Here is a 16,906-nt window from a genome sequence, read left to right as displayed (position 1 = left end):
CGTCTGAAAATCCGACCGTGTGTACAGGGCATAACAGTGTTGATTTTGATGTCAAATTTTGATTAAGTTTTAGTCATAGTCTTTTTTTTTTTTTTTTTTTTAAATTGTTTATTTAAGTGGAGAACACGGCCCACATGGGCCCACAAGTACATAGATATATATTCGTCTGAACATACACATGGTACAGTATCATGATATAAATTCTTACAAAACTCTTATTCAACGGATCCACATCCAGCCTGTTATTCCAAGACCATACATTAATGCTTATAAGGCTGTAGTATGTTAAACTGTGGGGTCGAAGTGCCCATGTGTCAACTTTCAGTGCTGGTTCCCATTGTGCCGGTCCTCTATTTTCTATATTTATTAAGAATAGAAGTTAGAAGTTGTTGAGGGCAGAGTGACAGGAAAGAAAGGAAGGAAAGAAGTGCAAGAGAATGTAGGGGGATGAAAAGGAAAATAAGGGGGGGTTATGAGGGGGGGGGGGTAGAGAGGGATAGGGGGAGGGGATGAGTCTCGCGAACATGTAGGCACGGGCATACCAGACCTCGAATCACCACAACTCTATTCATAGGATATTGATGTCTCAGCCTGCAGGCCCGTATAATCAACGGGCCCCGTCTGCTCCTCTCAAAGATTGACCTGCAGCCGAGTATATAAACATCAACCATAATTGCCATGTCTTAGAGAATGCTTCTTCCCTATGTTGTGCCGTGTGAATCAGGTCTTCCATTTGCCTTATGTCTTCCACCTTACCCAGCCACATGTCAATGGTCCGTGGTGTGGTGGATTTCCAGCAGAGAGGTATGCAAGCTCTGGCTGCATCTAACAGATGTCGTATGACTGATCGTTTGTACACTTTGTCTGGTATGTCAGTGGCATGTAGTAAAAAGAATGCCGGGTCTTTTGTAATTATCCTATCTGTAAACAGTTGTACCGTCTCATGTACTACCTTCCAAAACCGTGAAAGCTTAGGGCATGACCAAAAAATGTGTAACAAGGTTCCCTTGTCTCTTAGACATCTCCAACACTCTTCAGATGTAGTAGGAAATATTTTATGTAAATGTGTTGGGGTTCTGTACCACCTAGAGAGAATTTTATAGTTTGTTTCCTGGGTTTTAGCACAAATGGATGACTTGTGTGTGAAGCGGAGTATGCGTTGTCTCTGTGTGGGATTGAAACTGCAGCCTAGCTCCTCTTCCCATTTGGACAAACCCGGGGGTATGTAGTCCGAGGGAGGCGTATTCAAAAGACTGTACATCAGTGAGATTGTATGTGGTAAAATACCTGTGTTAGTGCAGATTTCTTCTAAGGTCGTGAGTCCTTGGTCTGCGTCTGCGGGGGGGTGTAATGGTATGAAGGAAGTGTCCTAATTGAAGTGTCCGCATGAAGTCTAGACGGAACATCCCTTGCGGGTTAGAGAGCTCCGCATATGTTTTCCATCGACCTCCTGAGCTGAAATGGGAGGCCAAGTGTATTCCCATTTCCCCTATTGTCCGAAAGATTCTATCCTGTAATCCAGGGGTGAATAGGGGGTGTCCTATAATTGGATAGAGGGGCGAGTTTCGAGATGAAATGTGTGGTTTAGAGATTAGTTTAGCACAGATTCTGGCTGTGTTGCCTATCAGAGGATGTTGTTTGAGTTCCCTAGGTAGGCTAGAGTAACACCACGGGGTACCTCCCAGCGGGATTCTGGTGTGGGATTGCTCTAGATCAGTCCATAATTTGGTCTCTCTATGTCTACGCCAGTCAATGAGTCTTCCCAGGTGTACTGCTTGGTGGTAGGCGCGTATGTCGGGTATCGCTAACCCCCCGTGAGACTTGGGGAGGACAAGTAATTTGTTTGGCAGACGGGGTCTTTTCTTAGCCCATACAAATTCAGTAAATATTGTTTGAATTTGTTTGAAGAAACCGGGAGGGATACGTATTGGAATGGCCTGCATTAGGTAAAGTATTTTTGGTAATATAGACATTTTCAGGATGTTTCCACGCCCCAACCAGGAGTAAAGGCACGATTGCCATGTATTTAGCAGTGTTTTTATTTTTGTAAGTAGTGGTGGGAAATTAATTTCATACAGTTTTGCCATTGTTTGGGGGATGTATGTGCCCAGATATTTTAGGGCTTTGTCTGTCCATTTCAGTTTAAAACTGGCTTTAAGGGATGTGAGTATCGATGCAGGGATTCCTGCACTCATAGCTTCTGATTTGGCCCAATTAATTTTCAGAAAGGCTAGGGACCCGTATACGGAAAATTCTTTTAGCAAATTTGGAAGGGATATCACTGGGTTTGTTAAAGAAAACATCAAGTCATCAGCGTATGCTGATATTTTATATTGAGTATTGTCTATGGTAAGACCGGTAATGTCCGGATTTAGTCTGATGTGGCAGAGGAATGGTTCCAGTGATAATGCAAAAAGGAGGGGGGATAGCGGACAGCCCTGCCGTGTGCCATTCAAAATCTGGAAAGCGTCTGACATTACACCGTTCACCCTTACTCTAGCCGTCGGTGCTGTGTATATTGCTGAGATCCAATTTAACATGGAGTTTCCTAGGCCAATGTGCCTTAGCGTTGTAAGCATGAATGACCAATTTACCCGGTCAAATGCTTTTTCAGCATCTGTACTGAGCAAGACCATTGGCGTAGCTGTCTTTGTGGCGTGATAGAGCAGGTTCAGGACCTTAGTAGTGTTGTCCCTCGCCTCCCTGGTAGGGACAAAACCTACCTGGTCTAGGTGGATCAAGCTGGTTATGTGTTGTTGTAGTCTAGTGGCCAGGATTTTCGTGAATAGCTTCAGGTCTGTGTTCAGTAGGGATATAGGACGATAGCTACCACATTGGGTCGGGTCTTTATCATCTTTATGGATTACTGTTATTTGGGCTTGTAGTGTGTTATTGTGTAGTAGTTTCCCTTTGCCTAAGTCGTTGAATAGTTTGGCCAGGTGTTGACCTAGTGATGGGAGTAGCGTCTTGTAATATTGGAGTGTGAGTCCGTCAGGTCCGGGAGCTTTCCCTTGCTTGGTATTTTTAATCGCCATTTGTATATCAGTCAAAGTAATGGGTTCGTCTAGTAGGTCTCTCGTCTCAGTCGATATGGATGGCATTTTGGAGTCTGCTAAATATTCTGCCATTTTCCCTAGGGAAGGTTGTGTCATGTTTAAATTGTATAGGTTTTCGTAGTATGATCTAAATTCTTGTGTAATTTGTAGGGGTAAGGCAGCTCTTTGTCCCGTAGGAGAGTTAATGTGTGGGATATATGATGCCATGTTTTGTGATTTTAGAGATTGGGCCAGAAGTCTGCCACACTTGTTGCCAGATTCGTAGATCTTTTTCCGGGAGATCTGGAGAGCTGCCTTAGCCTTGAATTGGAGCAGGTCTGTTATTTGCATACGTATCGTATCTAATTCGCTACCCAGGGGTCTAGTCGGCGTTGTTTTGTGGGCAGATTCCAGTTTATGGAGTTTGTCAAATAGTGATGCTAATTGTGCTGACTTTTGTTTTTTAAGTCTTGCCCCATGCTTAATAAGCACTCCGCGGATCACCGCTTTGTGTGCTTCCCATATTAGACCACAGTCTCCGTCTTCTGAGGTGTTAGTGTGGAAGTAGTGTGAAATTTCTTTTGTGATGTCTGCAACTATGGCTGGGTCTTGCAAAAGACTTTCATTTAGTCTCCAGGGTTTCCTTTGACCTTTGAAAAAGTCCGTGAGGTCGTATTGCATGGTCACCGGGGCGTGGTCGGACCATGTAATGGATCCGATGGCCGTGTTTTTGACCGCCTGGAGTTGGTTGTGTGGTACTAAGAAGAAGTCAATACGAGAATACACCTGATGTGGGCGAGAGAAGAAAGTGTAGTCTCGTTCCCCAGGGTGAAAAAGGCGCCAGGTGTCTATTAGCTGTGCCGCATGGAGGGCTAAAGACATCTCCCTGCGTGTGCCACGTGTGATGGAAGATGTGCCTGTCGAGGTATCTTCTGCCGGGATTAAGGGGATGTTTAAATCCCCTCCTACGATCAATTGGCCCTCAGAAAAATTCTGTAGTGTTTTAAGGTGTCGTTTCATGAATGTGTCTTGGTGTTCATTTGGGGCGTAAAAATTTGCGATGGTCACTTTGGCGCCACCTATCAGGCCTTTTATAAAAAGGAACCTGCCTGCCGGGTCTGTCTTTTTGTCTACTAGTGTCCACGGCACTGATGCGGATATCTGAATAGATACCCCTCTGGATTTAGCGGCTATGTGGGTGGAGTGATATGCTGTCGGGTAGTACCTATTTTTTAATATTGGGAACTTGTCTTCTCTGAAATGTGTCTCTTGTATTAGTACTATGTCAGCTTTCATGTGTCTCATGTCATTTAGTAGCATTCTCCTCTTTTCCGGGACGTTCAGTCCCTTTGCATTAAGGGTGACAACATTAAGTACCCCCATGTTCGCGAGAAACAATTATAGGTATGGGGAGAGAGAAAGGGGAGGGGAAAAGTGCAGGGGAGGGAAAGATAGTTGACTAGGAGAGAGGGAGAAGTTTAGAAAGAGATAGAAGCCCACTCTATAGTTGCAAAAGGTGTCGTGTGGGGCAATCTCCCAGTTCACCCAATACAACGAGTGGTTGATTTCTATTTAACTGAAGTTGTTCTTCAACGCACACCAGTATTACCTGGGTGTAATCGTTTTCCTAAGTGGGGAAGTGTCAAGCCAGGACCTCGGAAGGAGGGCTATGTCCTCCCCGAGCCCTCGGATCTACAATATAAGTGGTACTCTGGGCAAAAAATACTTTAACTCTAGGAGCATATCTAGAACTGAAACTGTGATGATATGTATGAGCATACGTTCTGTGTAACCTGAGCAACACTGTATTCATAATAGGCTAACAATAAACAAGCCTTCTAAAATTGACCGTGTGATACTCCAAGAACAACTCTACTAGTTGGTTGATATAAATACTTAACCAGCAAACATGCCCTTCTTATATGTAACGTTGATGGTAGAGCCCCTCTAATGGGCTTCGGCATAACTCTTTTAAGTGTTGTTTTTACTGGTGGTGGCTGCAGGTAATATTCCAGCGATGCAATGACTGCACGTGGGGACGTCGGACACAGGAACATTAAACTAGGTATCTTCTGCACCACCACTACAGTCAATGTACCGCACAGCCTTCGTCTCTCCATCTTATTCCCACCCTGTCTTTATTCGAGTTATCGTCTACCTTCAGATTATATGTGCCAAAACACTTAATAACACTGCTGCCTATCCCCTCCAGCCCCCCCGGCTCAAGTCCTCCCCCCCGCCCCCGAAGACCCAGCAAGGAGCCCTCGCGCCCCCCCAGAGCTGCCATATATCACTATAAGGGAACCAAAATTGACATGTTTGCTACTAAAGATCTTGCATTAGAATATCGTTCCCAATGCAGCATCTCACTACCTCCCAATCTAGTCGGGAGTATCAAGAATGTCATTTCTTCTCTGCTGCGTTCGTTTCATCACCAGGGCGAGGAAGAGACGGGGGGGGGGAGGTAAACACATACCCCAGGCATTCCGGCTGCTCAGATAACCATCCCGGGCAAGGGGGGAGGGGCCGCAAAGCAGGCACTAGCCCATCCCCTATCCCCCTGCAGACGTCTCCCAGCTTAGCTTTGTCCCTTGCTGTGTCCAACAGGGGCGGTCCAGGTATCTCAAGAGTATCTCTGGCAGACACGTGATCGGGTCATTCTATGCCATGGGGGGCCGGGAAGCAGGCAAAGTCCGACAACATGAAAAAGTGCATGGGTCGGCTGGCGGCGCACAAACCGCCTGGATAGGGCAAAAACACCAACTGTTTAAAAGCCAACCAAACAAGTGGGTATAGGATACCCAACCGTAACTGACAAAAGGATTAGGTGTATGGTAGACACTGTGTTCACAGTCACTTACAGTAGCATCATGACTCACGTGCACCGTTATCTGGTCTGGCGCGGGATCTTCCTCGGGATCTCTGTGAACGGGTGGTCGGGCTGCTCGTGTTTAGGCCTGATCGGCCGGTCGGTCGCGGGATCTTCAGTAGCCAATTTGGGACCTGGATCGGTTCCGCCCCCATGAAGTCGAAGAGGGCCGGTAGATCTGCTGGAGTGCGTAACGTGTAGTAGGCCCGGTCGTTGCGGAAGGTCACTGCCAGCGGGTAACCCCATCTGTACATGGAGCCATGTCTCCTTGCTAGTTCTAAGATGGGCTTCAGCATGGCTCGGCGCTGTAACGTAGCCCTCGACAGATCAGGCAGAATTTGGATGTGGGCCCCGTCAAATTCTATCTCTCCCTGGTCCCATGCTTTTCTAAGAAGGGTCTCCTTCTGCGCAAAACGGTGTATGCGGCATAAAACATCTCGCGGCCTGGCTGGGTCTGAGGGTTTAGGGCCCAGGGTGCGGTGGATCCTGTCGATTTCCAGATGTGGCGGCGGGTGGTCTAGTAGGCCCTGGAAGATCGCCGTCGCCGCCAGATCCTCCGGACCCGTGGCCTCTGGTATCCCCCGCAACCACAGGTTGTTGCGGCGGCTACGGTCCTCCAATTCCTCCAGGTGGAGCTGCATATCTTGTGCTTCCAGAAGATGCGATTGCTGCAAGTGTTCCATTGCCTGCATCCTCTCTTCCAGGGCGGAAATCTTAGTTTCGCCAGAGGTGACTCTGTTTTCCACGGCTTGTAAGTCATCCCTTACTTCTTGGATGTCTTTCCTGTGTGCCTCCTCAATCCTCAGGATCATGGTCTCAAAGTCCGCTCTCGTGGGGAGGGCCTCCAGGTCTGCTCTTGTGGGGAGAGCCCTGAGCATGCTGCGGAGGTCATCTTCCAGGATGTTCTGACTGACCGTGTGTCTCTCCATCTCCGTGCAGAGTATGGCTGGCGTGCCCGTGAGAAGTAAGGGTGTCGGGGTTTGTGTAGGGGAATCCATCTGGGATTCCGTGCAGAGCGGAGGAATATTGGACCCACGTGGCGCGGCAGCTATGGCGCCGGGAGATAGGTCCGCCTGACCTCTGAAAAAGTGTGAAATGCCCGGTTGTGTGGTCCGATGGTGGGTCCCCCGGGAAGTCAATCTCGTTCTGTATCTTTTGGGGTTGCTCATGCCGTGCTCACTGGAGTAAAAAGCCGTCGTTTGATCCGTGCAGGCCGAGTTGGACAGGGAGCTCCTCCAAAGCACGTCTTCACTCGGCCATAGCTAAGCCACGCCCCCTTCTAGTCATAGTCTTTTGACTAAAATGCCATTTTCGTCGTATTTTAGTCATCTGAAATGTTTTAGTTTTACTTGTATGTTACTTGACTAAAATCGCCAGTATATTTTAGTCAACTAAAATCTCCTAATTTCAGTTGACTAAAATCTCCAGTGCATTTTAGTTGACTAAAATCATTACACTAAAATCGAATGTGTTTAGTTAAATTGTAATGCATTATTTAAAAGAGATGTACAGGTTTTTCGCTGCTGCATCTGTCCCCCAACACCTCTAACACTGATAACCGAGTGACTGAACACCACTGACTGCTCAGTTCTCACAGCTCCCCAAGCAGAGAGATGTTGATTGTCACTCTGCTCTGCCCCCTCATTGCTCACTGGAGCACTGGGCTGTGGAGGGCACTGAGAGGCTGAGCTGGATGTCGGTCCAGGCACGTGGGTGGATCCCGACTCTGTGGTCATGATGATGCCTGAGCCTGGACCGTCTCTATGAAGTCAGCAGAGAGCAAAGCCCGCTCTTTGAGGAGGTGTGTAATGCACACTGAGTGCTCTGGACGGTCTAAGGAGGCCTCTAATGCACACAGTGCTCTGGACAGTGGTCTGAGGGGGCCTCTAATGCACACAGTGCTCTGGACAGTGGTTTGAGGGGGCCTCTAATGCACACAGTGCTCTGGACAGTGGTCTGAGGGGGCCTCTAATGCACACAGTGCTCTGGACAGTGGTTTGAGGGGGCCTCTAATGCACACAGTGCTCTGGACAGTGGTCTGAGGGGGCCTCTAATGCACACAGTGCTCTAGACAGTGGTCTAAGGAGGCCTCTCATGCACACAGTGCTCTGGACAGTGGTCTAAGGAGGCCTCTCATGCACACAGTGCTCTGGACAGTGGTCTAAGGAGGCCTCTAATGCACACAGTGCTCTGGACAGTGGTCTGAAGAGGCCTCTAATGCACATAGTGCTCTGGACAGTGGTCTAAAGAGGCCTCTCATGCACACAGTGCTCTGGACAGTGGTCCAAAGAGGCCTCTAATGCACACAGTGCTCTGGACAGTGGTCTGAGGAGGCCTGTAATGTGCACAAAGCTCTGGACGGTTGTATGAGGAAGTCTGTAATTGTGCACACAGTCCTCTGGACGGTCATGTGTCTGAGAGGGCCTGTATTAATGCTACACACAGTACGCTTGACGGTCCGGACTCTCAGGAGGCCTGTAAATGCTGCACAATGCTCAGGAGATTTGTCTGAGGAGGCCTGTAATGCTGCACTGTGCATGCCACACCACTAAGCACACTACGGTTGCTACCTTGCTTGCTGGGAAGTGAAAGAGTTTTACTGGCTTTATAGGCAGAGTTCACGTGGTTAATCGTCCCTCCCTCATATTTTCATTGCCGAAAATTGGAATTGATTTGCATCATAGTTTTCGTCAATTGATAAAAGTTTGGGGTAATTTTCGTTTAGTTTTCGTCACTGGAAACATGGAGCTGACAAAAATGACAAAAATATTTTCGTCATCTAAATTAACAATGCAGTCTAATTTGCCTTTCGGAAATCAGCCCCATTGCGTGGATGTTCTTGTGACTTCTAAGGAGAAACGGATAGCCCTGCCTTTATTCAGCCTTCACAGTTTTAAATAAATCATACCTGCTGTCCCCAGCATTGGCTACATACAGTTTGTCCAGCAAACAAATTGCAACAAGTGCACAGCAGCCTCCTTCTATACTATTTGAGATTCTCTCTTTTTCAATTTGTTCATCCTGTAATTAAAAAGACAAACATAAAACATATTAATGACAGGAAGTTGGTAGAGGTGTGAACCCTTAACAGTAATGTACAACGTTTTCTTTTTCTTTCAGGAAAATATGAAATATTGCATCTGAATATTTTGTATTTTTTTTGCAGCCCTAGGTTAGACTTACCTGTCTATTCTTGCTGTTCTGTTGACAACGCCTTATGTTTACAGAGCCTAATAGCTCAAGCTTAAAGTTCCCTGCATTTCTTATTGAGACAGATAATGATGGAAAACATCTTGGACGGGAAGGCAGACAAAAACAAACACATTTTAATAGAATGATGAAGGCTTCGAATGTCTGAAATGTTTTGCTGCTGTCTGCGTCTTTCTGTTCTGATATTAATATTATTATACAGGATTTATATAGCGCCAACAGTTTATGCAGCGCTTTAAAATATAAAAGGGAGACAATACAGTTACAATACAATAAAATACAAGAGGATTAAGAGGGCCCTGCTCAGAAGATGGGTCACAAACAAAAATAAAATGTAAACTCTTCCTTATTGTGTCAAAATTATTTTTGCTCAAATTAGGCTTTAGCATTATATAGTGAAACCAGGTTTTCAGCACTAAAAGATTAACTGTGTATTCTGCATGGGCACTGTGTACCTTTGGCACAGAGGTGTCTATCACAGGATGAAATGTTCAGGCAGAAGGAAAGGTTATCTTAGTTTAGGGGTTAGGTTAGTTTCAGGCTTAGACAAGAAGGGTTAAGGGACAGCAGGAAGGTTAAAGAGGAACTGCAGTCTGCTCATATAATGTAAAATAAAAACATCTTTTGCCATTCTGAAGCTTCCCTCCAACTACTTTGCATATTATTTTATATATACTGTGATTCTGTACTTGCCAAATATGCTGCAGAAATCTCCCTCCACTGAGTCTGGCTGCATCCATTTTAACTGTGGGCCACTGAAGCTACTGCCTGTTCACTTCCTGGATTTGCACAGACACACAGAGGCACACCTCCAGCTCTGCAGCTCTCATTGGCCCTCTTATGACTCATCCCCCTCTCTTCCTGGCAAACTCTCATGAGAGTGAGAGAGAGAGCTGTGCATGATGTCATAAGCTTAGGCAAATGACCAAACAAGAAAGAGGAAGTGGGCCGTATAGGGAATTTACTTGCAGAAAAAAAATGTTTTACTATACAAAGTTAATACAACAAGGGCAGAAGATTTAATAGATGGAAAGATGAAAAAATGACTGAAGGTCCGCTTTAAGTGTTGGGGGTTTAGGATTCAGCATTGAGGGCTTACATTGAAAGAGAAGCTGAGTTTTTTTTTTGTTTTTTTAATTATACTTACCTAGGTGGATGCAGCATTGGTCCAATGCTGCATCTGTCCCCTGCTGGCTCTAAGTCTGAGGACTGAGCAATCAAACACCGCTGATTGCTCAGTTCTCATGGCTCCATAAGCAGAGAGCTGGTGAATGTCAGTCACCACTGTCTGCTCTTCCTTGTCAAAAGAAGTTTATTGAGTATACAATGTTATAAAGATACATAAAGTAAGTTTACAAGGATCTATAAAGTAAGCTCATTGTTTTACAGTAGGGTTTATATAGGTAAATATCATGAAATTTCAAATATTAAACATTGGGTTCACGTAAACCTAAATTAAAGATATATATCATTTCCTTAGTTACTTTTGTAGGTATTTAAATGATTTATACCTACTATACATATTGTTTACAAGTAGAGTGTATATAGGTCAAATAAATTCTGATAATGAGCTTTAATCGTAAGGTGGAGAAAAGGAAAGAGAAAGAAGAAAAAGGGTTGAAAGGTAGAGGTATGGTCCACAAGGTTGTCCCGCTCGTCAGTTTATTATTCTTTTTAGTTCTCTTTGAAGCCTTAGAATGGGTGTCTCTGTAAGTCATTTAATCTGTTACCATGGCAACAGGACAGAGTCATTGAAGTTTGACAGGAACTATTGTTTTATCCAAGGATGCCAAAGTTTTTCAAATTTTGGAATTTGATTTTGATCGATGGCTACCATCTTAGCATGGGACATTGTATTATTCATTCTGTGAATTGTTTCTGCTAGTACCAATGTAGGAGATTTCCATGCCTTGGCCACTGTTTGTTTTGCAGCCGTTATTAGTTGGATCATAAGTTTGAATTGAGAGAGTGTTAACCATTCCGGTTTTAGATTAAGTAAAGTTAAATATGGATCTGGTTGTATTATTTTTTAAAATATTTTAGATGCAATCACGAAGACTTCCTTCCAGAAGGTTTGGATTACTGGGCACGTCCACCATATGTGTAAATATGTGCCTATTTCTGGGCATCCTCGAAAACAAAGAGCTGAGGTATTAGGTGAATATTTTGCCACTCTAGCGGGTACAAGGTACCAGTGAGTTAGGACTTTATAATTTGTCTCCAGTGCTAAGATGTTGGGTGAAGATGACTTAGATGTGAGCCATATGTTAGACCAGTCCGTGTCTTCTAAAGTTCGTCCCAGGTCCTCCTCCCACCTCTGAACGTAAGATTGATTGATTCAAAAATGGATAATTGGGATAATGGTGTATCCCCCTTTAGGAATGGTGTATAGAAATTTTTGATTTGGAGATATCTAAATATCTCAGAGTTTGGTAGATCATATTTTTCTCTAAGCGATGGGAATGAAAGGAATGATTTAGATGCTATGAAGTCATTTAGTGTCTGAATGCCTGATGTTGTCCAAGCTTTAAAAGAATTTGGGTAGATCCATGCCGGATAAAAGGCCGGATTTCTGATAAAAGAAAGGAGAGGACTGTGTGGAGATTGTAACTGATATTTGGTTTTAAGTTTATCCCAGAGAGATAAGAAGTGTTTAGTTATGGGATTATGAATTTTAAAGAGGTCTTTAGGATCAAGCCATAATAAATTTGATATTAATAGAGGGTCATTTTCTGAAGCCTCTATAAATACCCATAATGGGATTTCCTGTTTTGCATGGTATTTGGACAGACTGGCCAAATGTGCTGCTCTGTAGTAGTTAGTAAAATTAGGGTATCCCAGGCCTCCTTTATTTTTGGGAAGATGTAGTGTGTGTATAGGTATACGTGGTTTAGAAGAGCCCCATATAAACGAAGTTGCTCTTTTTTGTACTATTCTCAAAAAATAGGAAGGAATTGGAATAGGGAGGACTCTGAATAGATAAAGCAATTTGGGTAGAATAGTCATTTTGATTGCATTAATCTTCCCTATCCAGGATAAAGGAAGTTGCGACCATTGTTTTATTAGATTTGTGATCTGTCTTAATACAGGAGGATAACTGGTTGAGAATAAGTCAGAATGAGATGCTGTTAAATGAATTCCAAGATATGGGATTGATTTTTCTGCCCATGTGAATGGGAGTGCAGCCCTAGCCGGGATCAATTCCATGTTTGTGAGTGAAATATTAAGCACTAGGCATTTCTTAGGATTAATCATAAGGCCGGATAGGGCTGCAAATCCATCAAGAGCTGGTAATAAGTTAGGACCAGAGACCTGTGGTGATGATAGAAAAAGTAATATATCGTCTGCAAACATACATAATTTGTGTGTAATACCTCCTACTTCAATGCCAGTTATAGTTTGGTTTGTTCTGATGTATTGGGCCATGGGTTCGAGTATAAGGGCAAATAATAAGGGAGATAATGGGCAACCCTGTCGGGTACCTCTTTCGATATTAAAGGCTTCAGATTTGTATCCAGCATATTTTATATAGGCTTTGGGTTTATTATATAATGCTTTGATCCATGTTAAAAAGTGGGGTCCAAAACCCCATTTTTGTAATGAATATTGCATATATTGCCAGGATACTGTGTCAAATGCCCTCTTAATATCGAGAGATAGAAAACATAAAGGGATTTTCCGTTTTTTAGCAATATGTGCCAATAACACTGCCCTGCGTATATTATCGCCTGCCTGTCTATTTGGCATGAAGCCTACTTGATCTCTATGTATTAATTTTCCTATAATGCTATTGAGGCGTTTTGCTATTATTTTTGCTAATAATTTAATATCGAGGTTTAACAGAGAGATAGGCCGATAATTCACACAGGAAGTATCATCAGAAAGGGGTTTTGGGATCATACAAACAATTGCCATTAGTGTTTCTTGCCGAAAAGAATGTCCATCTAGAAGTTTGTTAAAACTTTCAGTGAGAATGGGAGAGAGTATTTCTGAGAATGTTTTATAGTATAAAGCCGAGTAGCCGTCTGGGCCTGGTCTTTTGTTAAGTTTTAGGTCTTTTATGGCGTTAGCAACTTCATCTATAGTTATAGGCTCATCCAAACTGCTTTTTTGATTCTGAGATAACTCAGGTAAGGTTATTTTTGAGAAGAAGGATTCAGCCTCTGTAGGATTAAATTCATTGTTTGTCTTGTATAAAGTTGCGAGATGTGAGTGAAATTTATGGACTATTTTAACTGGATTACAAGTGTAAACACTTTTTGATAATTTCAAACGTATTGGTTTGAAAGATTTGTTAGTTGAATTTAATGCCCGAGCCAAATATGTACCTGGTTTGTTTGTATTCATGTAGAAATTGTGTTTGGAGCGTTTGAGGGATTTATCAACTGACTCAGTGAGAAATAGATCGTATTCCAATCTAGATTTTTCCAGATGAGATTTTGTACTCTGAGATGGATTATCTTGAAATGATATGTAGGCTGCATTAAAATTGAGTTCTAGTTTTTTTGCTAGATTTTTGCGTTCCCGTTTAAATAGTGCCATTTGTCTTTGTATTGTACCACGCAAGACAGGCTTATGAGCTTCCCACAGTGTTATTGGGGAGATGTCTGTTGTATTATTAATTGATATGTATTCCTTTAAAGCTTGTTCAATGGCCATCTGATGTAGTGGGTGTTTGAGCATTATGTCCGGTAAGTACCACGTTGGGTCATGCGCTTTTGGTATGGTTGAGGCTATAGTAGTGTATACTGCATTATGGTCAGACCACGGAATCGGAATTATATCTGATGCAATAATTTCTGGTATCATTCCTATTGTTAGAAAAATATGATCTATTCTGGTGAAGGTTTGATGAGGGTGCGAGAAATAAGTGAATTTCTTTTTCATTGGGTTACTTTCTCTCCACGAATCTACCAGATTGTATTTGGAAAGAAGTTGAGAAAAAGGTAATCTAGAGGTTATTTTGGATGGTGTAAAAGGTGATTTATCTAGAAATGGGAGGAGGACCTGGTTTGAATCCCCACACATTATCACTGTTCCTATTTTGTGTGTATTAATCACTTGTAATATATGTGAGAGGAATGGTGTAGGTTGTTTGTTAGGAGCGTAGTAGGAAATCACCGTGATTGCTGTATCCATTATATAACCCATGAGTATCAGGTATCTACCTTCTGGGTCTTTAATTTCTGATGATAAGGTGAATGGTGTGGATCGGTGAAATGCAATTAGAGTTCCCCTTTGCTTGGTACAGGCAGAAGCCGTGTAAATTTGTTGATAAAAAGGAGAAATATATTTTGGAGTAGAATCTTTGGTGAAGTGTGTTTCTTGGAGGCATACTATGTGAGCCTTCTTGTTATGGAAAGTACGGAAGGCTTTGGTCCTTTTTTGAGGGACATTTATTCCCTGAACATTCAGGGAAAGTATATTCAGTGGTGCCATGGCAACAGATCAAATAGTTTTGACTTACTTTTTGTTATGCAGAGCTGACTGCGCAGATCAACCTGTGTGGACTGAAGAGATGAATAGATAGAAAAGAAACCAGTGAATTCTGGAGTAAAGAGTAAACAAAAAACATATGAGATTAGATGATACATTGTATAAATGATTTTTTGCAAGTAATCACAATTTACCCGTGAAAGAGAATAAATATCTCTCTCAGGGGAATAAGTGCCTTCGTCACACTCCCACATAATATGGTTAGGAGAATAATGAGGAGGGCTAATGGGGGTACACGGATCTTCCGCTTACAGGAGAGAAGTGCTATGTCAAAAGACATCAAAATGATGTTTCATTAATTGGAGTGCAGAATATAGTTTTTGTTGAAATTATTTATTCCAGGGTGGTTGTATATGGTTAGTCTTGCCCTAGGCTAAATAATTCAGTTAGAAAGGTACTGTTAATAACTTTGGTATTGATGAAGATAGTTTGAATTATTTTGGGATTTTAACCCTTTTAGAGTAAACAATTACATATTTTATTCATATGTAACTGTTTAGATATGTTAACTCATAAAATTGAGGTTGTATTGCTTCAGATTAGAACAAAAACATAATTCTAGGAACTAGTTAGGTAATAATATATTTGTTTTAAGAAAAGAAAGAAAAAGCTTCCATTACTTCTGGATTATTGAAAATATTTGTCCTAAAAAGTAATAAATCTATTGTTATTACCTGATAATATATAACTGAACAAGAATTTCCTTATTTCACTTATATATTCTAAGGCTATATGAATCAGAAGTAATAAGAAATATAACTGGAATGTAACTTGATCCCATACAGTGTGTGACTATCAGAATGCAGTTACATTCAGTTATAAATGCAGGTTTTTTATAGAGAACCATTTCTTAGTATAATAAATGAAGAGATATCAGGAATTAGGATGTCAGTCCATTGAATCTTCTTGGTCCATGGATGATGTGGCATAACGGCCTCTTTTGTGAGAATGATGATTCCCATTTTGTTCTGGAATTTTCTGGGTGCTGCCTGAAGGTGAAGATGATGCCATTCTTCTGCGTGTGGGAGAGTTGCTGCTTGTGGGTTCTGTCAGATTTAATTTTAAAAGGGTTTGTTGTAGATCATCTGCTGATCTGCTTCTGTAAATTGTACCTTGGTAGTTAAATCTGACTGAAAAGGGGAAGCCCCATTGATACATAATGTTGTGGCGTTGCAGTTCCATTAGTTGGGGTTTCATGGATCGTCTTTTAGTAATAGTAAGTTGGGATAGGTCAGCAAAAATTTGATAATTGTGTCCTTGAAAATTAAGTTCCTTTTTTTCTCTTGCAGCAATTTGTATTTGTTCTTTCATTCTGTAATAATGAAATTTTGTGATTATATCACGTGGGGGTCCATCTTTCTTTTTGGCTGTGAGGGCTCTGTGTACTCTGTCCAGTTCTAAACGTTCAATAGGGATATCTGGCTTTAGTTCTTGTAATAGAGCAGTAATAGTAGATTGCAGGTCTGTCACAGTTTCAGGTATTCCCCTTATGCGCAAGTTTGAACGTCTGGCTCTATTTTCGTAATCTTCGAGCTTAGTTTGAAGTATTAAATTCTCTTCTTTTAATTGTTCCAATTCTGTTATATTTACTTGGGTTGTAATTTCAATTTCATCCATTTTTATTTCTAAGTCTGCGGTGCGGTTTCCCAGCTCTCTTATTTCTTTGGTTAGGCTTTTTGTTATTTGGTCTGAGGTTTGTTTTAAAGCCTTATGAAGCATCTTTTCAAATTGTAATAATATTATTGGGGATGCTGAGGAGGCTTGTGGAGAAGTTTGTGAGAGGATTTGTTCTGTATCTGACTCAAATGGAGAGTCTTGCTGTGACATTTTCTGTCTGTGAGAGCGCCCTGATGCTGTATATTGTGAGGTGACTGGAGCTGCTTTAGTTGCAGTGAGTGCCTGTGAGCTCTTTGTGAGGTGATTTTTATTTCTGCCACGGTTTCCTCTCAGTACCATATTTCCTGCCCAAACTTTCACAGTTTGTTCCCTGGGGCAAAAAGGTTCAAATGGATACCTTTTGAGCCTGCAGGCTCCGCTTTGTCCTTCTCTTCTCTCCTCAGCGGTGCGGAGCTCTAACAATGCATGTCTGCTCCGCTAGGCTCCGCCCATCTCCCTCCCACTGTCTGCTCTTCCATCCTCTCAAGCTCACTGGAGCAGCTGTCTCAGGCTCTCAGCAGCTTGCTGAGAGGCTGAGCCAGGTTCCTGTTCAGGCTCCTGGGCAGATCCCAACCATATGGTCGTGATCTTTCTCAAACCTGGACCATCTCTGATGTCAGCTGACAGCCGGCTTCAGCCC

General features: G+C 42.7%; 1 protein-coding gene across 1 annotated transcript in view; it reads right to left on the bottom strand.

The window, feature by feature from the left end:
• LOC141128435 (protein phosphatase 1H-like) overlaps positions 1 to 16,906 on the bottom strand; it is a 111,363-nt gene that overhangs the window by 40,939 nt on the left and 53,518 nt on the right. The window contains exon 5 of the mRNA XM_073615721.1: positions 8,813 to 8,925. Coding sequence (XP_073471822.1) covers positions 8,813 to 8,925 — 113 coding nt within the window. The remainder of the gene's footprint in view (positions 1 to 8,812; positions 8,926 to 16,906) is intronic.

This window comes from Aquarana catesbeiana, linkage group LG02 (genome assembly GCF_042186555.1).
Source record: "Aquarana catesbeiana isolate 2022-GZ linkage group LG02, ASM4218655v1, whole genome shotgun sequence".
Classification (NCBI taxonomy): domain Eukaryota; kingdom Metazoa; phylum Chordata; class Amphibia; order Anura; family Ranidae; genus Aquarana; species Aquarana catesbeiana.
The sequence above is the reverse complement of the archived record's forward strand: the minus strand, read 5'-3'. Positions and strand labels throughout refer to the sequence as shown.